At 45.9% G+C, this 26,896-nt stretch overlaps 2 protein-coding genes across 10 annotated transcripts in view; both read left to right on the forward strand.

Annotated features, from left to right (window-relative positions):
- Positions 1–12,929, forward strand: part of LOC127231838 (protein mono-ADP-ribosyltransferase PARP6) — a 57,495-nt gene extending 44,566 nt beyond the window's left edge. For 4 of the 5 annotated variants that reach the window (XM_051197640.1, XM_051197641.1, XM_051197642.1 and 1 more), the window contains 9 exons: positions 474–565; positions 3,066–3,197; positions 3,727–3,913; positions 4,712–4,982; positions 5,627–5,777; positions 5,988–6,140; positions 8,871–9,037; positions 11,587–11,768; positions 12,299–12,929. In XM_051197640.1, coding sequence (XP_051053597.1) covers positions 474–565; positions 3,066–3,197; positions 3,727–3,913; positions 4,712–4,982; positions 5,627–5,777; positions 5,988–6,140; positions 8,871–9,037; positions 11,587–11,768; positions 12,299–12,405 — 1,442 coding nt within the window. In that variant the 3' untranslated portion in view covers positions 12,406–12,929. Of the gene's footprint in view, positions 1–473; positions 566–3,065; positions 3,198–3,726; positions 3,914–4,711; positions 4,983–5,626; positions 5,778–5,987; positions 6,141–8,870; positions 9,038–9,408; positions 9,576–11,586; positions 11,769–12,298 lie in introns of all 5 variants that reach the window. The other variant, XM_051197639.1, reaches the window with a different exon arrangement.
- Positions 12,930–13,710: 781 nt separating this feature from the next.
- Gramd2a (GRAM domain containing 2A) overlaps positions 13,711–26,896 on the forward strand; it is a 35,878-nt gene continuing 22,692 nt past the window's right edge. For all 5 annotated transcript variants that reach the window (XR_007835306.1, XM_051197645.1, XM_051197647.1 and 2 more), the window contains exon 1: positions 13,711–13,826. Coding sequence is in view for 4 of the 5 variants with exons in the window: in XM_051197645.1 (XP_051053602.1) it covers positions 13,786–13,826 (41 nt within the window). In the remaining variant the exon portion in view is untranslated. The remainder of the gene's footprint in view (positions 13,827–26,896) is intronic.

Raw genomic sequence — 26,896 nt, forward strand, 5'->3', positions numbered from 1 at the left:
CTAGGGGAATTGAAATAGATGGCCTTAGAGGCAGGCGGATCTCTGAATTCAAGGAAGCCTGTATCAAAAACAAAACACTTTGTGTTTTCTGCGGTAGGAGAAGTTCAGGGGTCTTCCTTAGTGGTTTTTTTTTTTTTTTTTTTTTTTTTTTTGGTAGGAGTATTTCTGAGACCTCGGGTCTTATGCATATGGTCTGTGTCACCAACATTGTCACCAAGTTTGACATCTTGAGGACAAACAAAACTGCATAATTCTACCAACCACTTTCTTGATTATGCAGGGCCTTGAAGAATTTATAGAAAGTGGCGGTGTTTCCCACTTGTATATAAGTTAGGAAAGTTAGCTAGTATAATAGTTTCTGTTATTTTTTAGAGTTGATGATTTAAAAACAAAGGATGAAGAATTTGATGCTGAGAAAGTTGCACATGTTTTAAGTATTATGGTTTTCTACCTGTGGCTTTAAATATTAATAGGTCCTGCTTCCCGGTCAGTGGAGATGCTGAAGGAGATGATCAAGTCTGGAATGAATGTGGCTCGTCTGAATTTCTCTCATGGAACTCATGAGGTAGGCCTCAGTTAGATTGCTATGAGGTTTATTGGAAACAGGAGGTGTGGTATTCATTAATGATACTCCCTACACAGGTGTGGATCCCACCTTCTTGGTGAATGGGACATTGTCCTGGCCCATCCCTGATTACCTCTTTCCCTCTTGTCACCTGCATTGGCCTAGACATACAAGGCCTGCTTTGTCAAAGACCAGACCTGTCCCTACCCTTAACCTTCACTAAAGAATGCAGGGAGGATTTAGCTGGAACCCCTCTAGGCCATTGTCTTGTCTTAGCTCTGCACTTGGCAACAACGCCTCAGGTGGCTGCTGTGAGTCTGGTGACCAAAGGGACATGCAGAAAGTTGATTCTGGCTTAGTTCAGTTCTGAGATGATTAGGTAGGTAGGTCCATAGGGGGTTCCACTTGAGACTGAGTCTAGTGCACAAAGTCAGTGGTGTGTCTTATTCTTACTCCATCAGCATTGTCTTCCCAGCATCAGTTACTTCCATAACGTGAGGTAGGAATGCATTTGATCTGGGGCTGTTCATTATATGTTCTTACTGGTAGAGAGGCCATATGCAGGAGGCAGATGGCAGCTGTGAGTTAGAAAAGCCCATTTGTGCCAATGCTCTCAAGTTTAGAACAACCCATTCTAGCTGTTGGGCAGGTGAAGAAATCACAAGAGCTACAATTCATAGTTTCAAACTGTATTTTCTACTGACATCGATCAAGGTGGGTACAGTCCTCTCCCACATCTTGGTTTCTTTGTGTCCTATAAAAGTATTACCCTGTGTTCTATTTTGCCCTCTGACCTTTGGAAATTGTTTAGACTAAAAATAGAGGAGGAAGAGCAGTCCAAGAAAGTGAACCCTTCCTTCCTAGAACATGAGACTAATCAGGTTCCAGAACCCATATCCCATAATCAGTCTGGAGGCTAACCCCAAATGTCATGGTGCCTAGGTTAGTCTAAAAGGTACCTAAGCAGTATATGACACCTTCTTGCAAGATGTGGTGCTAAAGTGCCTTGATACACATTTTTAGCTTTTTTGAATGAGATGAGGTTAATCAGTTTGACCGTGTGTCAGGTCTCTTATTTCGTGTGCTGCTTTAATGAGGAGCTGAGGTGTATCTACTGGTCTTGATGGTTTTAAGTCCTTCTGGAGACACTGGAATTGCATCCCTCCCTTTGACAGGAACATCTACCAGCTGCATCTGATCCTTTCCCAGCCTTGGCAGTCTTGTAATTACAACCTCTTGCTGGTCACATGGGCAAGATGAACATTCTTGCTGAAGAGGCAATGTTGTACTGTGTACTGACTTTTAAATAGCCTAAATTTAGAGCCTCTACCATTTGGTAATATGCCAGCAAAAGCATTGCTGTAACAGTGGAAGACATGATCCACCTTCTAGAAGTGTACCAAGGGTAAGCCATACAAAGAATTTTAATAATAGGCTACCCAGTGTTCTGACCATTGATATTATAATACAGCTTTATATACATGAGGTCAAATGTGTGTTTAGAACACTTGTGAATGGGCTGGGGTGTGTAGCTCAGCAAGAATAAATCCCTGGGTTCAAACCTCACTCATACCTACAAAGATATGTTAAGCCATGAAGAAATATTTTTAAGTCGATGAAAATTAAGGGCAATTTCCAACAAAACTATTATAAGTGCCTCTTTAAAGTGAACCACAGCAGTCAAGTTACTGTAAGAAGAGATTCAGCTCTCAGGCAGAGTGTAGGTGAAGGACTGTTCCATCTCTGCTCTGGTCTCCTGTAGATAACAAACGGGCTTGCAGGTGTCTTAACTGCACAGTGGCTAAAAGACAAAGCCTCTAAAGTAATGAATTATATGGCCTGTTAATCGGTGGTATCACATGGATCTGCACTATCCACAAATTCTTCAGCTGTCTTGGCTCTGACTCCCAGAAAGAAAAAGGAAAAGGCCTTTGCAAGTGAAGAATAGCAAAGGGTAGTTGTATCAGAGATGTGTCACTGATCACCAGCCCTTCCCTTTCAATCAGACCTAAGAAAGTGACTGTGAAAGGAGGTATCTGCACTTGACTGAGCAATGAGCTGTTTAGCTTGGACCATTGTTAACTTAAGTCAACAACTTTGGGTTTGAATTGAAGTTGGAATCAATAGTTGACACAGACTGCCAGGGCAGACTTTAAACACAAATCCTGGGCCCTTTACCTGCCCGTTATTAGCCTTCTTTGGTGAGTCCTAGGGATACTAGGACAACTGAAGGGACACATAGCTGCTTTAATAGTAGGCGGATTCACATTCCTGCCTGAATGGGTTTTAGTGGCAGTGTTCTGGATTGTTCTCTGGAAGTGTGTTTAAAGCTGTGGTGATGAGAGGTGGTGACGCTAACATGTGGAGAGAAGAATGGATGCTAGTGAGATCGGAGGTAGGAGTGAGGATAGAATTTAGATACTTTGATTTCATAGGTAGGGATTTGGAACTGGAGTCAGGTATGGAGAGTAACTGTCAATCAATCTCCCTTCTTTCCCAGTATCATGCAGAAACTATCAAGAATGTGCGTACGGCCACAGAAAGCTTCGCATCTGACCCCATTCTCTACCGACCTGTTGCTGTGGCTCTGGACACAAAGGGACCTGAGATCAGGACTGGACTCATCAAAGGCGTGAGTGTTCCAGGAAACCAGGAGTGCTCTGAGAGCAGGCAGCATTCCCTCTGGTAGCCTTCTAGTTTCTGACTAGAGTTTAGGTCTATCGGTGATCGTGTTTTTATTAAGTGTGGGTGTTTTGTGTGGCTATGTACCACGTGTGTACTGACCTCCAGAGGCCAGAAGATGCTGTGTCCCCTGGAACTGGAGTTAATGGATATTTGTGAGCCACCATATGGGTGCTGGAAATCAAACCTAGATCTTCTGCCAGAAGAAGTGATCTTAACCACTACACCATCTCTCCAATCCCCACATGAGAATATTTTATTCATTGTTGTTTTCATCTGGGATTATTTTTATAATTTTGTTCAAAAAAAACTAAAGTTTCACTGGTGATCTGGGCTTAATATCCCTATTTCCTCAATAAACAAAGATAGTGAGAGTTTATTCAAAGGAAGATCTGTTAGTACCAGGTTTGAGCATCCCCATGAGTGGTGCTGGCTTCTTCAGTTCACGCAGCCACTGGCTGTCTGCCTCAAATCTACAGAGCGGTACTGCAGAAGTGGAGCTGAAGAAGGGAGCCCCCTTGAAGATCACCCTGGACAATGCCTACATGGAGAAGTGTGACGAGAACATCCTGTGGCTGGACTATAAGAACATCTGTAAGGTGGTAGAGGTGGGCAGCAAGATCTACGTGGATGATGGGCTCATCTCACTGCAGGTGAAGGAGAAAGGTATGCATGGTGCACAGTCCATGACCAGTTCCCATCTCCAGGGCTCTCAAGTTGATTCTGTTATATTTAACTCCTTTGGTGTAGCGCTCACCTAGCATGTAAGAGGGCCTGGGTTCCATCTCCAGAGGATCAGAAATTAAAAAAACAAAACAAAAACTCCACCAATGGCAAGGTGGGTGGGGTGTGCCTTTAGCATACTTGGGCATGTAGAGTACTCCTATGTGGCTTTGAACTTTTTTTTTTTTTTTTTTAAGATTTATTGTGTTCAAGGATGTTGTGCGTGAGTGCACACCTGCATGACAGAAGAGGGCACTAAATCTCATTACGGGTGGTTGTGAGCCACCATGTGGTTGCTGGCAATTAAACTCAGGACCTCTGGAAGAGCAGCCAGTGCTTTTAAGAGAGGGTTTCCTAGCCTGCACTGGATTTTACTGTATAACTGAGGCCAGATTGAACTCCTGATTTACTAGCCTGGCTATTTATTTTGAGACAAGGTCTCACTTTAGAAGACTTGACCACCTTGGTCTTGAACTGGGGTGTTTTTTTTTTTTTGCATCTGCCTCAAGGGCTGGGGTAATTACCCTGTGCATGGGTATTGTTTATACATGAGAAAACAGGCACAATATCAAATTGACTTGCCTGAAGTCTTGGGATCTTGCTTGCTTGTGGCACTGGTGTCCTCAATGTGACACAGCATATGATGGATACACTAACCTCAGGGAAGGGGCAAGGGACCCTGCTGCTGGCCTCCGGCAAGATGAGCCGGACCCACATCACCTTTACCTCCCTGTTACACAGGTGCTGATTTCCTGCTGACAGAGGTAGAGAATGGTGGCTCCTTGGGCAGCAAGAAGGGGGTGAACCTCCCTGGAGCTGCTGTGGATCTCCCTGCTGTGTCAGAGAAGGACATCCAGGACCTGAAGTTTGGAGTGGAGCAGGATGTCGACATGGTGTTTGCATCTTTCATCCGCAAGGCAGCTGATGTGCATGAGGTTAGGAAGATCCTGGGAGAGAAGGGCAAGAACATCAAGATCATCAGCAAAATTGAGAACCATGAAGGTGTCCGCAGGTGAGTCCTGGATCCCTTTCCAGCAAATACATCCTGCCAAGCCTTTTGCAGATTCTCTGAGTCAAAGCATCATAGCGCCTTTCATTTTGGGACCCACCCAGGAACAAAGAGCCTGGTGTCCATGCTGAAGCTTGTAGCTTTCTTTACTTAGAAAGCAATGATTCTGGCAGAGTGGTCTGTTCAGCTTCCCATAGGAAAGAAAGCATATGGTTAAGCTGGTGTTCATAAGTATGAGGCAAAGTAGGGTGACTGGTTTGACATCTGTTCTATCTTGATAAGCTGTAGGGGCTGTTGGACCTTGGTGTTCCTTCAGGCCTGTAAGAACTAGGGGTGTGGCACCTCAAAGGTCAGCACTCAGAATCTTTGGCTAAGTGAAGCCATGGGTCTTGGAAACAGCACCTGGTGACCTCATTCTTTGTTGGAAGTGCAAATTAGACAAGTATGATACTTCTGTAAGAGCCAGACAAAAGAGAAGTCAGCCCACTTGACTAAATCTCATTCCCCTCACCATTCTGCTTAATGAAGTAGTCATAGGGGTATTGAACAAGCCCAGCAAGCAAGATTGTTAGCCTACTCAGGGTTGCTTAGATGCATTGTTTTGTTCTGTGTTTCCTGTTGTATATCATCTTTCTCTTCTGCGTCAGGTTTGATGAGATTTTGGAGGCTAGTGATGGGATCATGGTGGCTCGTGGTGACCTGGGCATTGAGATTCCTGCAGAGAAGGTCTTCTTAGCTCAGAAGATGATGATTGGACGATGCAACCGAGCTGGGAAGCCTGTCATCTGTGCCACTCAGGCATGTGCTTTTTCCTTCTGTGCTCTATGCTTATGCTTAAGAGACCCTTGGGTGTTTGTTGTCCCACGGTCCCTGTTTATAGACATGTATACCTATAGATCGCTGTCCTTTGCTCCTACACACTATCCAGGGAGTCATCTTCGAAACTCCTTATTATTGTACATGGCTCCTGGCATCACTGAATGCTCATTTGTCCCCCCCCCCCCTTAGATGCTGGAGAGCATGATCAAGAAACCTCGCCCCACCCGTGCTGAGGGCAGTGATGTGGCCAATGCAGTCCTAGATGGAGCTGACTGCATCATGCTGTCAGGAGAAACAGCCAAAGGGGACTACCCTCTGGAAGCTGTCCGCATGCAGCACCTGGTAAGTTCTTCCAAGCCTAGGGTAGAAGCAAGCTCTGCCCCAGAGGCTTCTGCATCCTCTCATAATCCCTTCCCTTTGTGTGGAAGAGTGCTGTTTGATTCTTCTGTTTTCACTGCCTCTACCCCACCCCTCTTTCTCCATCCCTGGAGGATGCCACTTCCATTACAAAGGCCACATATGGCAAAAGATTTAAATCGTAGGATGCAGTCAAAGGAAGCCTTGGAGCTCCTTCTGGACAGTCCAGAAGGCCTGGTGCCTCTGATCTATTCTAAAATAGCCAAGAGTTCGTTCCCAGCTGGTCTCCTGGTTTGGCTTCCAGTTTGGTTTCATGCGTCTCCACTGCAAGCTGTACACACACTAAGCTGGTTTGAGCTGGCCTTGCATGGTGCCTGTGTCCTAGGACTGCCTCCCTTGTTGTGCCACATCCAAAGCAGGGCTGCAAATAGAGCTCGGTGTGGAGGGAACTCAGCAGGCCCTGGAACCGGAATATAGAGGAACTGTAGAGATCTTTCTCTGGGAATATGTTTCAACTTTGGTCAGATATGCTGAGTCATGCCTGAATGTCCAATATTCAGAGGACGGGGCAGGTCAGGAGGATAGCTAAGTTTGAGACTAAGAACAGTAGTCTTCCAGCAGCATCTGCTGCTGCTGACTCATAGAGAACCAGTTCCTGAGCCCTGTGTTCTGCCCTGAGCTCTTTCTTTTGCCTGATGAAAAAATACTGTGAATTAACTTCTTGAACTTTACTATTACTTTTTCAGCCAGCAAAGGACCCTTGTCCTTTTTGTGATACCAGTGCCTAAACTTAAGCCAATTGAAAAAAGAAAAAACAGCCCCCCTCTGGATTAGCTATCATGCCTTTCTTCCCTTCACTCTGTGTCTGATTATTGAGTTTGCAAAAATTCAAGGTGAATTGTACTGTTGACTGTGTCACCTTTTCCGTGGCTTTATTATCTGCCCATATTAAAACTGAAAGACAAGCTCTGTTGCATACCTTGGTTCATTACCTCTTTGTGATGCAGTCCCTGTTCTGATTGGTATCGTGGGCTCATATGGCTGCCCATGCCGGGTAGTTGTTTTTTCTCCCAGAAAACCATGTGCCTTCAATCACTTTCACAATCAGTGCCTTTCCTGCTTTTACACCACATAGCCCTTACCTAGTTACCTGCTTAGTTGTGTCTGTCATCTGTCTACAGAATGGTCAGGGTCAGGATAAGGACAGCTTTGACCAGGTATTCTGAAGCATGTAACCACATAGATGTATGTAGATGTGTGTGTAGCTGAGGGCAAGTTATATGACTTCAAGACCTTGCCCTAAGATAGGTTTGATGAGATTAATTATAGCCTTTGCATTAAACATTTACTGCCGTCATTAAACTTTAGATAAGCCTCTGAACACGTTGGCCTCAGTCTATGAATGAGAATCACATGAGGTGATAATTGTGGATTTGAGCCCAGGTTTGCTTTCTGTAGGGCCCGCCACGTCCGCTTGCTGTACCAGCAGGTGTGCACGGTCTCCATGCCCTTGTCTTTTCCTATGAACAAACACCTTAGAACCTCGAGGCTGGGACTGCCTGGCGCTGCTCAGAAGATGAGTCACAGAGTCTGAGTTAAACTGGCTGCCCCTGCAGTGGGTAGAAGCCTTTCCCTCTAACAGATCAGATATCTTTTCCCCTTACCTCTCTGCTGTCTCCTCCTGTGTCTAACTGATACAGTTCATGACCTGGAATTCAGAGCTAGGCACCCTAGCTATGGTTGTTGGTCCTTTTTGTTGCATGCATTCCATCATTAACCAAAGGAATACTTTTATGCTTGTGAATCTGCTTACACTATCAAATCAGTGAGATGGTTTGCTGGTTCCTTCTCATCCTTCCCATACTAAGATGCTGGTGATTATTGCATATTAATTCTCTGAAACTTAACATTTCCTTTCTGATGCCTGGTCTTACCTGAACAGGTGTCTAATGTAACACACTTGCTATCTTGTAATGGTTTAAATTATTGTTTTAGTCAGTGTTTTGGTATTCTCAAATGCTTTCACAGGCCTTGGTCTCTTCCCATGGCTGTTCAGTATGCTGCTCTCAAAGGAGGCAGTTTTCACCAGTTCTCTGGTGCACTGTGCAACTTTGGCTCTTTTGACCCCTGACCCCAGCTTTCCAGAGCTGCCTCAATGTTTCCACTGTAAACACTAGGCAATGTGCTGGAAGCCGTGTTGTAGTTAGACAGCCATGTGAAGAGGGAACAGGCCTCTTCCTTCCTGTAAGCTGTGTCATGAGGCAGTGTGGTCAGATGGAAGTGATGGGCCTTGGCACCTAACCTTTCTTAGCTTCAATCAAGAAAAAAAGACAACAAATTTATAGCCAGATATTGGTGATGCATGCCCATTTTCCCAGTACTTGGAAGGCTGAGGCAAAGAATGAGGCCAGCAGGGGCCAGTTCATGGTCATTAAGGGCCACTCAAATGGCCTGGGATGACTAAAAAAAAAAGAAATTGGTGGGTAAAATCCCAAGTGGGTAAATAAAGTATTTTCCAGAAAAGAAAAGAACTTTTCTTGCATTGGAATGAAAGTAAGAACACGTGAACTTTGACCACCCTGCCTCTGTATCTGCCCAGGGGACAGACTTAACTGTACCTTCCACTCTGATTTAATACCCCTCTGTCTTTCCATGTGTTGTCTCTCCTGATTTTTGCCTTCATCCCTCTTATCCCTCCTACCCTAACCCTTACAGATAGCTCGGGAGGCTGAGGCAGCCATGTTCCATCGTCTGCTGTTTGAAGAACTTGTGCGAGCCTCCAGTCACTCCACAGACCTCATGGAGGCCATGGCCATGGGCAGCGTGGAGGCTTCTTTTAAGTGTTTAGCGGCAGCTTTGATAGTTCTGACGGAGTCTGGCAGGTAGGGCCCTGAGGGCAGGTGTCGCTATAGGATGATCTCTTCTCACTCCAGCCACTTCAGTAAAGGAACCTAGACCAACCTTGAGCCTGAGCTCAAGCACAGCTACTCTCCTTCATTCTCCTTCACAGCCAAAGAAGTCATGATAGGGCAGATCCAAAGTACTCCCTCATGGGCATAGTGGAAGTCACAGGCACCGGTGAGGATGGTTTCTGTGGAATTTTTGATTTTGCTCATTTCCTCGTGGCCCTTTTTTGCCCGGGGACATCTTCCCAGTTGTCTGTGACTCATCCTCCCTCTCCATTTGTGACAAAGCTCTGACAAAGCGCTGTCCCCCTTCCCTTCGTCCCTTTGGACGGATGTTGCTCCCCCAGATTGCCCGTGAGGCAGAGGCCGCCATCTACCATTTGCAGTTATTCGAGGAACTCCGCCGTCTGGCGCCTATTACCAACGACCCCACAGAAGCTGCCGCCGTAGGTGCCGTGGAGGCCTCTTTCAAGTGTTGCAGTGGGGCCATTATCGTGCTCACCAAATCTGGCAGGTAGGAGGCGGCAGTGGCTCCCTGGGGGTGCCCTCCTCAATTGGCCACCCTCCTTAGGGGATCCCAAGCATGGCTCTGGGCCAAGTTTGGCTGCCACCAAAGGACTCCAAGGATCAGTCACAGGTATTTTGTTTAGCTCCAATAAAGTTCAGCCTGCCTCACAATGGGAAGGAAATACGAGTTTTGCCTAGTTTAGTTAGCCTGTGGTCTTCAAAAATATATTGGAGGGTTGGTGAGATGGCTCAGCTGGTAAAATTGCTCCACAAGCCTCATCTGCAAAACCCATGAAGGACTACTGATCTCACATGCATGTTGGCAGATATGCTGATAGTGATAAGCACTTTAAAATTCTACTTGAGCCGGACACTGATGGCATGCCTTTACTCCCAGCACTTGGGAGGCAGATATCCATGAGTTTGAGGCCATCCTGATCCACAGAGAAGAGTTCCAGGACAGTTTTCCAGAGCTGCACAGAGAAAAGCTGTCTCAAAAAACAAAATAAAAATAAAATTCTGCTTGGAGGGGTTGGAGATACAGTCTCAGTGGGTGAAGTAGTTATTGCATAAATGTGAGGGTTTGAATTGGAATCTAGCACCTATGGTAAGAATATGCAGACAGTCAAAGCTCTGTAAGGGATCCTGCCACAAAAAATTAATATGAGGAGAGGTGACTTGGCCTCTTAGGACACTGGCTGCTCTTCCATAGGACCAGCACCTACATGGCAGCTCACAGCTGTCTAACTAGTTCTAGATAGAGGAGTCCAGTGCCCTATTCTTCTAACCCCCACAGGCAGTGCATGTATGTTGTGAATAGGTGCACATATGGGGAAAATACCCTTGACATAAAGTGAAGAAAGATAAGGTAGAGGGTTAAGAGGAAGGTACCCAGTATTAGCTTGTGGCCTGTGAACATGGCAGACAGGCATGCTCCTGTGTGTACCACAGACACTACACAGTAAGTAAAAATATCCAGGTGTGATATCCCATGCCTGTAATCCCAGTGCTACGCTCATATGTTTGAGCCTGGGCTAAGGAGGTCTAAGATAGATCTATGCTAAGCATATGCCTCAGCCCCTGCACTTCAGCTCTAGACTTCTGTGGTTAACATTGTGGAGTTCCTGATTACAACAGCTACCGGCTTCAAGGCTTTGGATGCAGACAAGCATGAAGAAGGACAGTCTCTGCTGTGGTTTTTCTGGTTTCCCAGATACTACTTGTGAGCTGGTGTCTTTAGAGCTTGTTCAGTTAATTCAGCAAGCTTGAGATACCTTCTAGAAGTAGACACTATCACTTGTCACAGGTGTTTTAAGAAATGGTCACTATGTTTCCAAAGGATCTGAATGGACCAGGCATTGTTATGTAATGCCTGGTCACTGCTCTGATTTCTAAAGGCTTGTAATTTTTTTTTAAGCTCCAAGTGTATTTTGGCTCTAGAGTTAGGCTTCTGTGACTGCCACAGGACCAGCATAATACTGTAGTCTTAATATTGTTGGCTCCCTCTGGGTGTTGGTGGCACAAGCCTTTAGACTGCACTTGGAGGCAGAGGCAGGTGAATCTCTGAGTTAGAGGCCAGCCCGGTCTACAGAGTAAGTTCCAGGACAGGCTCAAACAATACAGAGAAACCCTATCAAAAAAAAGAAAATTAATTATTGGCTCCCAGGGTCTTGTCACATTCCTGCTGCTGTTTGCAGGTACCAGGAGCTAGGTGTGTGCTGCTTGGTTTGTAAATGTTGCTGACAGCTGTGGGTGCTGGTGAGATTGGACAAAGCTGTCTCCCTGCTACATGGAAGGGTTCACAGTATGGGAGGGATTCTAGCCATGGGTCCTGTGGGATTGCCCATAATGAAATCAGCACTGTTTATAGAGGACAGGATGTAGGGGCTGGCCAGTCCTTGGAACAGAGTGACCTTTCAGTGGGGTAAGGTCTGTGCCTTAGTTGCATTAGAGGGTGAGCTACTGCTGAAGGTGCTTCCTGGGTCTTGTGACAAGTCTATCCTGTTTACTCTTTGCAGGAGTGCCCACCAGGTGGCCAGGTATCGTCCACGAGCTCCCATCATTGCTGTGACTCGCAATCCCCAGACTGCTCGCCAGGCCCACCTGTACCGTGGCATCTTCCCTGTGCTGTGTAAGGATGCGGTACAGGATGCCTGGGCTGAGGATGTAGACCTTCGTGTGAATTTGGCCATGAATGTTGGTATGTAGCTGGAAGCAAGAAGATGGGGGACAGAGCAATGGCTTCTCTTGAAACGTGATAGTTCTCTGAAGTGTTAGGCTGACCGTTTTTGTCCTCACCCTCCCAGTTTGGGGCCCAAGGCAAAAGTAATTCCCTCTCTTAAGATTGGCTCGGGCTCCTGTGCTATGGGTGGGGCACACAGATTATGTACTGCTGCTGTGGCCTTTATTCCTCTATAAGTTTGGAAGGCATTTGGGGGTAGAGGAGGCAGCTGGCTCTGAATCATCTCCAATGTCCCTACAGTCTTCAGTTCAACTATTGTTAAGGCTAGGAGGCTTGCACCACCTTGTGGTAGAAAGAAGAATTGGTTTGGCAACCTGTCATGACAATGGGATTGTAGGTAGCTCTTTGGGGCATTTGCACCTGCTTGGCTTGCCTCTTTGGCTTAGGAGGGAAGTGCCACCTTGTGGGAGGATTGTGATGGTTCTTTGGCACTAATTGAGGCAGCCCCAAGTGTGTACCTCTATTCACCAACCTTTCTGCTCTTTCAGGCAAGGCCCGAGGCTTCTTCAAGAAGGGAGATGTGGTCATTGTGCTGACTGGGTGGCGCCCTGGCTCCGGCTTCACCAACACCATGCGTGTCGTGCCAGTGCCTTGATGGCCTTATGGAACCTCTTCTAGCCCCTGTCCCATCCCCTCCCCCATCCCATTCATTAGGCCAGCAACGCTTGTAGTGCTCACTCTGGGCCATACTGTGGCGCTGTTGGGCTGGGACACCGAGGAAAATTAATGCCTTTGAAGCACGGACTAGAGCCCAGCTGTCTAGCTGGGGATGAGGGAGGAATGCAGAATTGGAAACCCTCTGCCTTTATCACAAAAGGGCAGCAACATGTCTGTGTGTTTTGCTCCTGTAGAAAGTTGCCCAGAGAACTCCCAGCCCTGGCCTGGAGTCAAGAGATGACAGCAAGAGTAGGGGCTTAGGGCATTGGGCCCAGGTTCCTGTGTAGATAACCCTTGACCCTGGGCCTGATTTGCTTCCCCAACAGCTTTGGCCTCCCCTCTCATCCTTGTGCACTCCACTCAGCTGCCACTGCAGACACACACTCCACCTTCTGTTCTGCAGTGACTCTAGGCCTGTTGCTATAGCGCCCACCTGAATGTCAATAAACAGCAGCTGAAGCACCTGTGTCCTGTTCTCTTCTGCTGGGGGGAGTGGTTGAGTCCTGCCCTCTGAGCAGGTGAAAATAACAACAGCCTTGTGCCTGGCCTTGTGTGCTATACCTCTACCAGATGACCTGCAGGGCATAGGAAAAGCTGCAGCTGAATACTATATATGTGTGTGTGTGTGTGTGTGTGTGTGTGTGTGTTGATTATCCATATAGATTTCTTGCCTCACCTGGGCTGTGTTAGAAAGCACACTATTCTGTTAGGACAAAGATGGGAATGGCCAGAGACAAGTCCAGCTTGTGACCTTTGTGCTGGTTGGCTGTCCCCTGTGGTAGGTGCCCCTTTGGGGTTCTATGGAAGGAATCCCTACTTGACACCTGAGGCCCTCAGGTTCCATAACACCTTATTCCATGGCCATCTCTGGAATAAGATGCAAATGGAACAGATTAGGATCTTACTTTGCTTCTTGTCACTCCTAAGAGCCAAAAAAAAACAGTACAGTGGGGATACTGAGGCCTGAGAAATTAAAGCACTTAAGAGTTAAGGTTAATCAACAAAAGGGTTAGGACAACTACTTGAGAATAAAACAAAGGCTCCTGAGTTAGCTGATTACCATTACCCAGTGTGCGGACCTATGATAATTGCAAGCCTGGCTTCTCGGACCACATAATTTACCAGACCCAACGAAGACCTGTCTGCTGCTGGGCCCCACGAAGGCGATTTGAGAGCGGGGAAGGCTCCACCAATGATCTGAGCTCATTCTGAGCAAGCAGCCAATGGGCGGGCGGGGGTGGGCTTTCCCCTGGGTAGGCGGGGCCCAGAGGGTACTGTGTCTGGCGCACGGTCCTGGGTTTCAGGAGAACGCGCTGCGATGACCGCCCTGAGCCATAGCGAGCCTGTCGAGGCGGGCAGGTAAGGGCGGCGTCCCTGGGCTCCGAATTCTGGAGGCTGCGGCGAGGGCAGGGCGGCTCTGGGAGCATAGCGCCTGGGCGTCTTCCGCCTGCAGATCACGCACTTTCACGGCCGCGGGAATTCTGGTTCAGGTCAAGCTTTCCTGGGACCCTGTGTCGCCTCCTTGCTGTGAGGTGTGCGCGTCGCATGCGATGTGTCCGAGGATCGGTCTTGGTGGCTTCGGGCGAGCGGAAGGCACGTTCCTGTGCTCACCTTCTGTCGGCCACCTTCGCGGTCCATTCATTTGTGTTTTCATTCATTTCTTACCATAACGACCCCCCAACCCCGATTGCCTCCATCCACCAGCTGGCTCTTCCCTGCGGGCCCCTGCAAAATCAGTTTCTCTCCTCTCCCTGCGGGATCTACTCTAAGAGTGTATACGGCTGCCCCGGAGGCAGCGTGGAGCTGTCCCAGCACGACTCGGCCGCACCCCGTTCGCCAGGCCCGGGCGGGCTGGGGCCGGTCTCCTCCAAGCCTGGAGAGCTGGTCCAAAGTCGACCTGAGAGGAAAGGAAAGTTCTTCAGCTAGAGGAGAGTAAGGGGGGAGGGAAGACACGAGGTGGCATCAAGAATGGGAGCTAGGAGTGTAATATTTACCTAGCATGCACATGGCTCTGGGTTCGATCCTCAGCACCAGGATCAGGGGTCGGTGATGCACACCTACAATCCCTGCACAGTCTCCAAGATGGTTTATTCTTGCTAGCCTCTGGGAAACTCTTATGTGAGATGAGCTGAGATTCAGAGTCATCCTGAACCACATAATGAATTCAGGACCAGTCCTGGAGAGTGGGGAATTTAACTCTTGAAATCTTGAGGTCCTGTGGATGAGATTATTTGGGCAGCTCATGGGTGAAACTAAATTCCTACCCTCACCCAGTCCCAAACTTACACAGCTGGACATCCCTGCTAGCCAGGATGCATTTAGGTAGGGCAAATGTGATCTCATGTATACATTAACCCTGGAAACACAGGGGTGTGAGTTTAGCGGTTCAGCCCTCTAAGGGCTTGAGGAGGTGGGGTGTTCAGCTAGCTGCTAGCTGCGTTTGTCTCTGTGCTTGCCTCCTCCCTCAACATACGTGATTGTGCAAAGGTGCCTCTCCTTGTAGAGACCTGGCAAGCTAGATGTCCACCCCTCACTTGTTAGCTCTGAACTCCACTCCTGATGCAGTAAAGACAAAGGATTGCCTGAAGAGATGGGTAGAAAGTTCTCCCAGCCTGTAGACTGCTCTGTACTCTTCTCAGACAGCCTCTTGGAGTCCAGCACAGTGGGCACACTCTTAGAGATTATAGTTTGGCAGTCATTAAGGTGTCCTTAGTGGGTATCTTAGGGCAAATGAGCAGGTCCAGAGGGCAAAGCTGACTGGTGTCTGCCAAGCATTCAGGAGGTCTCTGCTGGAGCCAAGTAGAAGTTTTTCTTAACTTCTCGGAGGGCAAAGATTTTCTAAGTAGCCTGGAGAGGTCAGCCTGGCCCCATCCAGATCTTCCTGTTGCTTTTAGTTTTCTGAGCTCAGGTGGGTCTCAAAGTTTTATTTGGAACTGGAAATCCCTGTATGCTAATTCATTCACTGGGGGTGCTCTGGTGACCCTCTGAGAAGTGAGGACTACAGCATTCAAGATGGCTTATGCTTGCTAGCCTCCAGGAAGCTAGCTAGCTCCTCCATGATCTGCTAGTGCCTGTCAAGGTGACTCCACCCAGCCCTTAAGCTGGCTAAGCTGTTGCTTTGGCTGTTGAGAGACATGCTCCCTATTTATAAGACTGGCAGGAAGACCTTCACTGAGAGTCAGAGATTCATTCAAATGCTCTTCCCATTTTGCTGTGACTTGGGACAAATCATTTCCTTCTCAGGAGAGATATGACTTGAACTCTCTAAAAAGCCCCTCCACACAGTCAGTGTTCTGCTAACATGTTTCCTCTTCCATTTCTGAAGATGTCTCATTTATTTTCATATTTTGCACTTTGCTGAGACATGCCTTGGAAACCCATCAAGCCAAGAAGAGTGTAGTGTTCCACTTCCATGTCTAGAATCTGAGTCTGGAGACTGGAAAATAATGTGTTTGTCTTTCTCTGAGAAGGGATGACAAGTTTCCCTTAAATTTGTTTTGTTTTGCTTTTTGAGACAGGATTTTTCTGTAGCTTTGGAGACTGTCCTTGGCTAGGCTGGACTGGACTCAAATTCACAGAGATCTACCAACTACTCACTGCTTCCTGAGTGCTGGGATTAAAGTGTGTGCCACCACTGCCCGACCTTCCTTTAATTCTACATCTATGTTTGATGCAGTTATAAGCTTGGCCTCTTCACAGGGGCTGTAGGGCGTCAGTCTCATCACCATTCTCTCTAACCTGTAAGCTATGACTAATTCTCCTACCTGTTTACTAATAGAGGAGAGTAAGGGGATTAGGCAGATAGCCCTAAGAATGATTTTCCTGAAGTTGGGAGATGGCTCAGTAGATAGCCACACTGTTGTTTAAGCATGAGGGCCTAGTCTCCAGATGGGTATGGCCACTTGTACCTGTAACTCTAGCACTAAAGAAGGAAAAGAAAGCCAGGCAGTGGTAACGCACGCCTTTAATCCCAGCACTTGGGAGGCAGAGACAGGCAGATCTCTGTGAGTTTGAGGCCAGCCTGGTCTATAAAGCATGTTCCAGGACAGGCTCCAAAGCTACATAGAGAAAACCTGTCTCAAAAAAAACAAATAATAATAATAATAACAACAACAACCAAGGAGAAGATAGAGACATCATTGGGGCTTGCTGCCTGCCAGTGTAGCTCCAGGTTCAGTGAGAGACCCTGTTTCAAGGGACAGAGAGTGATAGAGCAGGGCATCCTCCTCTGGCCTCTTTGAATGTGCACAGGCATTCAACCACGACACTTCCTATGTGACTAAGAACTCGGTTTCCCTCAAGGTGCACCTGCCTGATGAGAACATGCATTACTCTTAACCATATAGGCTTCAAGGTGACAAACTGTTTCCCTTCCCCCTTTTCCTACATCTGCTTACTTTTGTTAGTTAAGAAATGCTTGATTAGAATTTAGAGTTAGTTTAACTAACTGAATCAATCTTTAAGTCAGCTATTTTCAACCCATGCATCACTAGCCAGTTTTTTTTTTTTGTGGGATCACATGTCAGATATTTACATTATAATTCATAACAGTAGCAATATTGCAGTTATGAAGTAGCAGCGAAATAATTTTATGGTGGGGTGACCAATAATTTCATGATTGGGTCTCACACAGCATTAGAAAGGTTGAGAACCACTGCTTTAAATCCTTGTCCTAAATTAATATTTCCTCAATGATGTTTAAAATTACATCTACCTACTTACCTACCTTCCAACCTGCCTTCTAAGGTATATTCCCTACTCTTTCAATTTTTAAAAATGTATTATTATTGATTTTTTTCCCCCAGAAGGTTCTCGTGTTCACCCAGGCTAGTCTCATATTTGATCTGTAGCTGAAAATTGCCTTGGGCTCTTTTTTATTTTTATTTATTAGTCTCTGCCTCATGAGTGCCATGGCACGGGTATAGACGTCAAAGACAACTTTGTTTTTGTTTTGGGGTCAGGGTCTCATTGTATAGCCCTAACTGGCTCACAGAGTCCACCCACCTCTACCTCCTGGGTGCCCAGAGTAAAGGCACGCACCACCATACCTGGCAAAGGAGAACTTCTGGGGAATTGTTCTCTTCTTTCCACCATAAATGCTAAGGATTGAGCTTAGGTGTCAAGCTTGCCAGGTGAGCATCTCTGTCCTCTGTGCTACCTCACCAGCCTGATCTTGAACTCTTGATCCTTCACCTCAGAAGTGCTGGGACTACAGGCTTGGACCCTACCTCCATCTTCCCAGCCCTTTACAAAACTCTACTGGTTGTCCTAAACTTTCAATCCCCCTGAACATGGGTCTCAGCTAGAAGGACTGAGCAGTCTAAGGGACCTCAGAGTGGAACCAGGATGTATTCCTGGTGCACAAAAGAACCTTGAGGATACATCCTTCTGCCTTCTGAGTAGCTGGGATTACAGGCTCACATCACTAAGACTAGCTCAGAACTTTTTTTTAAGTGGAAATAAAAAACACTTAAATAATTTGTTTAATTCTCACCTGAATTGTTTTCCTTCTTCCTGTGCTGACATAGCATAGCAAAGTTTTATTAAATAGGTGTCAGATCCTTATGTTATTGCATCAGCTTACATTTTCTTCTCTGAGGGTCAATGGCAGTCTTGGTTTGTCTGGGCATCTGTCTCTGCTCATAAAACTGCTCTTTTCTCTTTTCAGCTTGTGTTCAAATTAACCAGATGACTCAAAGCTTGCCAATAATCACTCAGGCCACACAAGACATTATTTACATCATTATCACCACTGGAGCCTTTTTGTTGTTCCTTGGTGGTGGTGGAGAATCTAAGGAAGGGACTCGCACACACTCAGCATTCATTTCCCCACTAACTATGTCCCAGGTTCCAAAAATAACTTTTGAACCTTGAAGGGCTACTCAGAAATTTAATTTTATGGTAAGTCAGTGGCACTCAGAATCATAAGGCTTCTTTTGTTACCAAACAAATTGAAAACTGTGTTAACTTCAATTTTTTTCATTTCTCTCTCTCTCTCTCTCTCTCTCTCTCTCTCTCTCTCTCTCTGTGTGTGTGTGTGTGTGTGTGTGTGTGTGTAACAGAGAGAGTCACTGTAGCACAGACTGCCCTGAATGGATTTCATGGGTTCCTCTTCTCTTGGCCTCTGAAATATTGAGATTGCTAGCATGAGTCACAGTGCCTAACTCCCAGTTGGTGGTGGTTAAAATGTTGGAGTTGAAGAGTGGGCTCAGCAGTTAAGAGCACTGACTGTTCTTCTAAAGGACTGGGGCTTGTTCCCAGCACCCAAGTGGTGGTTCACAACTATCTGTTAACTTCAGTTACTTAAGATTTTATGCCCTCCTCTGGCTTCTACAAGCATCAGAACTAGCAAGGAGTGCAGATAAATATACATGCAACAAAATACCCATGCACATAAATTAAAATTTGAATATATATGTATATATATATACATACACGCACACACATATATACATATATATATATATATATATATATATTCCTCAGATTCCTGAATTTCATATAAATTGGAAGTTGCACTTAGATCCCTGGCCAAGCAAGGAGAGTGTTTTACTCTCTAAGAGACATCCAATATCTGGTTCTGTCCCTTTGGGCCATGGAAGTAGCCCCTGATGGTTATGTCATCTAGACCCATCTTATTAGAGACAAAAGGAATATGACTCTAATTCTGCAAGTCTTTCATCATTTAGCAGGTGGGCTCTTTCTGCTCAAAGGGTCCCCTCTTTGATTATGTGGCGACTCTGAGAATAGTTGGTACTAGGCAGGCAGACTTGGCTCCTAGTTTTTCAAGGCCTGCAGATAATAGCTTGGCAGTTAAGCACTCTGGCTGCTCTTGCAGAGGCTTACCTGCTGAACTATCTCCTCAGCTCTGAACATTTTTTTTTTCTTGACCTGAAGTTCTTTGATATGGATAACATTAAAAGGGGTGTTTTATGTTGCTTTTTTCTTTAGGTCTTTTATGTCATTTCTAGGTAGGTAGTTAATGTGATACAATATAAATAGTCCACGTTTTCAGAAAGATCTGGGTCTGAGGTCCTACTCTACAAGTTTCACTTCTGAGCTCCCCATTCTATCCATAAGACATTCATCTGTGGCCTCGTCAGAGATCCCCAGGCTATGCAGTCTATGCAGCTTGTACAGAGTATGTGCTCACCCAGAGCTGTCTTCTTTGAAGTGCCTCCAGCTTGGAGAATCTGATGATTCAGCACCAGCTAGCTCTTAGTGCTTCCTCTGTGTTCCTTTTTAAGGTGTGAAGTTCGTTCTGCTTTAAGTTTTGCAGTGCTAAGGAGAAACCCAAGACATTGCTCAAGCTGGACAAACACTCTACAATTGAGCTACATCCTCAGATGTCATAGTCAGGGTTTCTATTGCTGTGACCAAACCCAATTGTGGAGAGAAAAGGGTTTGCTCCAGCTCTCAGGTCACACTCCATTGCTGAGGGAGGTCAAGGCAGGAACCTGGAGGCAGGAGCTGAAACAGAAACTATGACAGGAACACTGCTTGCTGGCTCCTCATGGCCTGCTCAGCCTGCTTTTTTATAGGCCCCAGGACCACCTGCCCAGGGGTAGCCCTACCTGTAAGGGCCTGGGCCCTCCTGCCACAATCACTAATAAAGAAAATGCCCCAAAGGCTTGCCCCATTGCTCAGTATTTTTTTTTTTTTTTTCCTAGACTGGGTTTCTCTGTGTGTCAGCTCTAGCTGACCTGAAACTAGCTCTGTAGAATAGGCTGGCCTCAAACTCACAGAGATATACCTTCCTCTGCCTCCCAAGTGCTGGGATTAAAGGCATGTGACCACCAGCTGACTCCATTGCTCAGTCTTAAGGAGGCATTTTCCCAATTGTAATTCCCTCTCTCAGGTAATGCAGCTCTCTAGCTTGTATAAAGTAAAACAAAACAAAAACAAAACAAAACAAAACAAAAAAAAAAACAACCAGGATACCAGATCAAATTTTGTTTATGTATGTATGTATGTATATATGTATGCATGTGTATGCATTATGTATGTATGTATTTTGAAACAGTGTCTCTTTATACACTCCTGGCGGTCCTGGAACTCACTGTAGACCAGGCTGGCTTTGAACACAGAGATCCACTTGCCTCTGCCTCCCTAGTGTTTATGTGACTGTGTAGGAGAATGCACACTTGTGTATAGTTGCTTTCCAAGGCTAGAGACTTTGGATCCCCTTTTAGCTGGCATTACAGGTGTTAGAAGTGTGAGTGAGGAAACTGACTGACATGGGTGCTGGGAACCAAGCTCTGCAACCCCTAACTGCTAAGCCATCTCTTCAGCCCAACGCTAATTCTTAAAAGTAACTTTTTATTTTTAAAAATATTTGTAGATTCAATTTCTGCATAATTGTAGATTCACATCCAATTTACTTATTTTTAAAGTGTTATGTATCGTGTGTGTGTGTGTGTGTGTGTGTGTGTGTGTGTGTGTGTGTTATGTGTACATGTAGCTTCCACAGCATGCATGCACAAGTCAGATGACAACTTTTAGGAGTCATCACCTTCCACAGTATTGGAAGGATTCCTTGGAACACCAACAATTTCAGCCTAGTTAGGGATTATAGAACTACAGTGGCTTTGTTCCTTTTTTTTCTGTTAGGTTATTTACTGTCTCAATGATTTGGAGGGGTTAATTGAATATTAAAGAAATCAAGGCCGGCAGTGGTGGGATTAAAAGGCTTGCCCTTTAATCCCAGCACTTGGGAGGCAGAGGCAGGCAGATCTCAGTGAGTTCAAGGCCAGCTTGTTCCAGGACAGGCTCAAAACTACAGAGAAACCCTGTCTAGAAAAACAAAAACAAACAAACAAACAAACAAACAACAAAAAAATGTTTCTGTATTATCCTTGACCTTTATAGAGTTAGATTTGTAGGTGTTTAGCCAGGCATGCTGATGTGTGCCTATAATCCAGCACTCCGGAATACCTTGAGTTTAAGGCTGTGTCTCAAACAAAGTCAAAAATTAGAGATATTAGATGTTTACTGTGCCTGAACTGTTTTTTGTGAGTGATGTGAGACAGGCTTTGTCCCATTTATTAGACAGCTTAGTTTTCTTATATCCAAAGATGACTTGCTGGACTCCCTACACCTCATTGCTCTATTAACCTTTTGCAAGCCAATAAATACCTTTGTAATTTGTTCTGACATTTGGTTGGGTGAAGCTCCACACTTTCTTTTCAAAAAAAATTCTGTTCTCGTGCACCTAGTCTTCTAGATCAAATATAATGGAGGGCCATTTAGAGTCAAGTTACCAAGTTTTTCCCAGTCTCCCTCCCCATCCTCCCCTTATGTAACCTAGGCTGACCTCCAACTCATTGTTCTCCTGCCTCAGCCTCATGACTGCTGTGATTCCAGGCATGCCCACCACACCGAGCTCAACTGTAGATTTCTGTGTTGTTTTTGTAACAATTAGACTAACAGTGAACTCTTAGGGCTGAGGATGTAGTTGGGTGGGATTGTAGAATCTGTCTCTGTCTCTCTTTCTCCTGCATCAGAGATCAAGTGTCTGCCTCAAGTGCTCTCCATCTCCTCTCTAGGGATTAAATTAAAATCCTCATTTTTGCATGACAATTGTTCTACAGACAGGGCCATTTCACCAACTCCTTAAGTTTTTTATACCATCAAATAACAATGGTTTCTACTCCCCCCCTCCCCCCGTGTATGTGTGTGTCTCTCTCTCCCTTTCCCTCCCCCCCTTCTTTCTTTTCTTTTCTTTTTTTTTTTTCTTTCTTTCTTTTTTTTTTTTTTCCAAGGTAAGAGTTTCTCTGTGTAATCCTGGCCATCCTGGAACTAGCTCTGTAGACTAGGCTGGCCTGGAATTTAGAGTGTTGGCCGCGCCCCCAACAATGGTTTCTTTAAATATTTAAATCTTTATTTTTCTCACCTTTTTATAATGGCTACAACCTCCCCGTGTTAAATAACAGTAGCCAGAGCTACTGTTTTTGTTTTTTGTTTTTGTTTTTTAATTAATTACACAGTCTGGGGTACTCTCAGGGGAAACGGCCCCAGGACCCAGCAAGCTGCCTAAGACTGGATCATTGGTCAGGAATCTGCCTGGGGAGCCACGTTGGCGAGAGCCTGCCACAGGGCGTGGACTCTAGCCCCGCCAGGGGCGTGCACAGTCTCGGCCAGATGCCAGCTCTGGTGCCGGGCACAGCTCCAGGAGCCAGGCACCGATGGGGTGCGGGCTCAGCATCCCAGGAAGCCGGTTGGTGGGGGCGCTGCGCCTGCCCTCACGTCAGGTCTCCCCATCTGCGCTGTGCGCTACCTTTGGGCCGACCCATCAGCCCCACTCATCAGCTGGCAGAGGGCTGGGCCGCGCCACGGTGACGCGATCAGTGTCGCTGCAGGCGCCGCCTTGGGAACCACTAAGTGTGGTACTGGAATTCTGGGTGTGGCTGCCACTAGGGACCCGAGGGACCTTGGTCTTCCTAGCTCCTTCCAGGGCTGGTTTAGAAATCAGACTTGTGGTTGGTGGACCTTGGGGTGGAGGAGCGGCAGGTGAGAGTGGCTGGAGAGTGGGGAGATGTGACAAGGCAATGAGGCAGCACCCAGTCTCCAACAAATGTGCTCAACTGTCTTTAGGGATCAGAAGAAAAGTGTATGGCCCTGACCAATCCCAGCAACCATCTCTTACTGGAAGTGAGGAGAGGTAGGCAAGCATCCCAGGCTATTGTGGTACTGAGCTGACTGGTGGCCTAGTTTCCTCACGTGTGGTTAGAGACTCACTGCCCCTCCTAGTCAACAGTCTGGGAGGAAGGAAGGAGGATCCAGGCCCATCACAGCACCAAAATGTCTTTACTACGGTTACCCAACCATGTGTCCAAATTCAAGGTCTGTCCTTCACTCTTGTTACCTTTAGCAAACCTCAGCAGTTTGCCCTGCTGTTTGCCCAATTCTCCTTGGGAAGCTGCTTGTTTCCATGGCAACCTAGGCACCTGAAATATATTTTCTTTTCTATTTCTTTTGTTTTTCCTTTCTTGCTGGGAGGGGTTTGAAGACAAGATTTCTTCGTGTAGTCATGGCTGCCCTGGAATTCATACTATAGACCAGGCTGGCCTTGAACCTGCCTCTGCCTCCCCAGTGCTGGTATTAAAGTTGGGTACCACCGCCACCCAACTTTTATTTATTATTTATTTTTCTGTTTCTTGGACCATTCTTTATAACCTAATTTTGGGGGACTGCCCCTCTCTTTTTCTTCTACACATTCTTTAAGCCCTGGGTCTCTTCTCCCTCCCTCTCTCATTTACATTGAGATAGAATTCATACACCATAAAATCCATGTTTGTTTTTAATCAGTGCTAAGGGTGGAAACAGGACCGTATACATGCTAAGCACATGTACCACACAGTAGACTTGCTGCCAGTGATGTTTTTTGTTTGTTTCTTTGAGAGAGGGTTTCTCTGTGTAGCAGTCCTGGCTGTCCTTGAACTTGTTCTCTAGACCAGGCCAGCCTTGATCTCAATGAGATCCGCCTGCCTTTGCCTCCCAAGTACTAGGTTTAAGGTGTGCACCACCACCGCCCAGCCAGTGATGTTTATAGTTGAATAACCATGACTACAGTCTAGTTCCAGAACATTTGTCCTCCAAAAAAACTAATGTACCATTAGGCACCATTCCCCATTTGCCTTTTCCTTGCCCCCAAGGAACTACCAATCTACTTCCTGTCTTTATAGATTGGTTAATTTTGTATATTCCTTAGACATGTATATATAGAGTAAATGGTCTTCTGTGACTGCCTCCTTTTAGTTAAAAATATTTTAAAGATCCCTTGGTGGGGACAGGAGAGATGGCTCAATGGTTAAGAACAGCTAGGTTGGGTTCCCAGCCCTACTTCAGCTGGCTCACAGCTCCCTACAACTCCAATTCCAGGGGATCTGACATTCTCTTCCGGCCTCTGTAGGCAATACACTCAACCACCACTTCCTACCCCACCCCCATAATTATTATTTTGTTCCTTTGTTTTGAGAGGGTTTTCTGGCTGTCCTAAAACTTGCTCTGTAGAGCAGGCTGGCCTTGAACTCATAGAGATCCACCTGCCTCTGCCTCACGAGTGCAGTATTAAGGATCTATACTGTCACTGCTCAGCTAATTACTTTTATTTTTAAAAAATATTTATTTATTATGTATACAGTGTTCTGCCTGCATGTATGCCTGTAGGCCAGAAGAGGGCGCCAGATCTCATTACAGATGGTTGTGAGCTACCTTGTGGTTGTTAAAAATTGAACTCAAGACCTGTGGAAGAGCAGCCAGTACTCTTAATTGCTGAGCCATCTCTTTAGCCTGTTTTTAAATTTTTTATGTATGTATTTTATGAGTATGAGTGCTCTTTATCGATAGTTGTGAGCCACCATGTGGTTGCTGGGAATTGATCTTAGGACCTCTGGAAGAGCAACCAGTACTTTTTTTAAATTATTAATTTTTTTTTTTACATTCCTATCCCAGTTCCCCCTTCCTCCTTTCCTCCCTCTCCCCTACTAATGTTTAATAAGGATCAGGAGAAACAAATAGGCCGAATAGATGTTTATTCAGGGAGAAATAACTTACAACATAGACAGATGAACACCAGCAGGTTCCTGGTCCCAAGGATGCCTCCGGAAGTGCTCCTGTCCTGGTGCTGCAAGCAAGAGAGCTCCCAAAGCCCCTTCCTCAGATTTAGTTTCCCCAGGTAACATCTGCCCATCTCCACCCCCAATGGGCGTGGTCTGTGCCACAGGTGCAGACAAAGTGAATATTTCACTAAACTCCCCCACTTTCCCCAACCCCACCTCCCATCTGCTCCTCAGAGGGGGTAAGACCTCCGCTAGGAAGTCTACTAAATCTGTCCCATCATCTCCTTGAGGCAGGACCAAGGCACCTGCCCATCCCCCCACACCTGGGTGTCTAGGCTGAGCAAGGTACCTCTCCATACAGAATGGGCTCCACTAAGTCAGTCTATGCATTATAGTTAGATCTTGGACCCACTGCCATTGGCCTCATATATTGTTCCAGTCACACCATTGTCACATATATTAAGGGAGTCTAGTTCAGTCTTATGCAGGTTCCCCATTTGTCAGACCCGAGTCAGTGATCTCTCACTAGCTCAGGTCAGCTGATTCTGTGGGTTTCCCCATCATGGTCTTGACTCCTTGGTTCACATTATTGCTCCTCCCTGGCTTTGATTGTACTCCAGGAGCTCGACCCAATGGTTAGTTGTGGATTTCTGCATCTGCTTCCATCTATTTCTGGAAGAGGGTTCTAGCTTCTCTGGGGTTAATGGATTATAGGCCGGGTATCTTTTGCTTTATGTCTGGTATTCATGTATAAGTGAGTATATACTATATTTGTCTTTCTGGGTCTGGGTGACCGTACTCAGGATCTTTTCTTTCCTAGTTCTGTCCATTTGCCAGCAAATTTTAGGATGTCATTGTTTCTTACTGCAGCTAGTAGTCTTAATCACTGAGCCATCTCTCCAGCCCTTGGCTAATTTTTCAAAAAGATCAGTTCACAATTGGTGTGTGTATCAGTGCTTCTCTTTTTTTAGTGGCTGAAGAGAAATACTTTTCTGCTGGGTACTTAGTCTGTTTGCACTCTGGCTTTTCTGAATAATGTTGCTGTGATCACCCTTGGTAGTATTTTGTGTGGATGTGCATTTCTATTTACTTGTTTTATACTTTTTAATTATGTGTATGTGTCCCTGTGTGGGTATGTTCATGCTAAGTGCCCACAGAGGCCCAGAGTTGTCAGATTCCCCTGGAGCTGGACTTACAGATGCTGTGAGCTGTGTAATGTGGGCATTGGACATCCAAACCTGGACCTCTGGAAGAGCAGTTTGTGCTCTTAACCACTGAGCCATCCCTCCAGTCTCTGAACATGCATTTTTAATTCTCTTTTGTATGTTCCTAGGGGTGTTTGCTCAGCTATATAGTAACTTCAGCAGTTTGAAGAATCACCAGTTGTTTTCCAAAGCATGTGCCCCATTTCACATTCCTACCAGGTGGCAAGAAGGGTCCTAGTCTCTCCATAGCCTCAGCCACACCTGGCATTGATGACAGTCATGGGGGGTGGTGATATGCTTTGTGATTTGATTCTCTTTTCCTCATGACTAATGGTGTTGATGGCCTGATTACATACTTGCTGGACATTTAATACCTTCTTTTGAGAAATACTGATTCAAATACATGCCACTCTTTCATTGGGCTATTTGTCTTTTTATTGTAAGGTTTCTTGTTTTTTAAATTGTTGAGCTTGGTGTGGTGGTACACTCGTTTAGTCCTAGCATTTGGGAGGCAGGAGGCAAGAGGATTTCTGTGAATTCAAGGCCCTCCTGGTCTACCTATCAAGGCCCTGTCTCAAAATGAATAAATAAATAAATTGCAATTTACATAATGTAAAACTTAGCATCTTAACCATTTTAAGGATGCAGTTTAGTGTTGAGATCC

This window comes from Phodopus roborovskii, unplaced genomic scaffold, assembly GCF_943737965.1.
Source record: "Phodopus roborovskii unplaced genomic scaffold, PHOROB, whole genome shotgun sequence".
Lineage (NCBI taxonomy): Eukaryota > Metazoa > Chordata > Mammalia > Rodentia > Cricetidae > Phodopus > Phodopus roborovskii.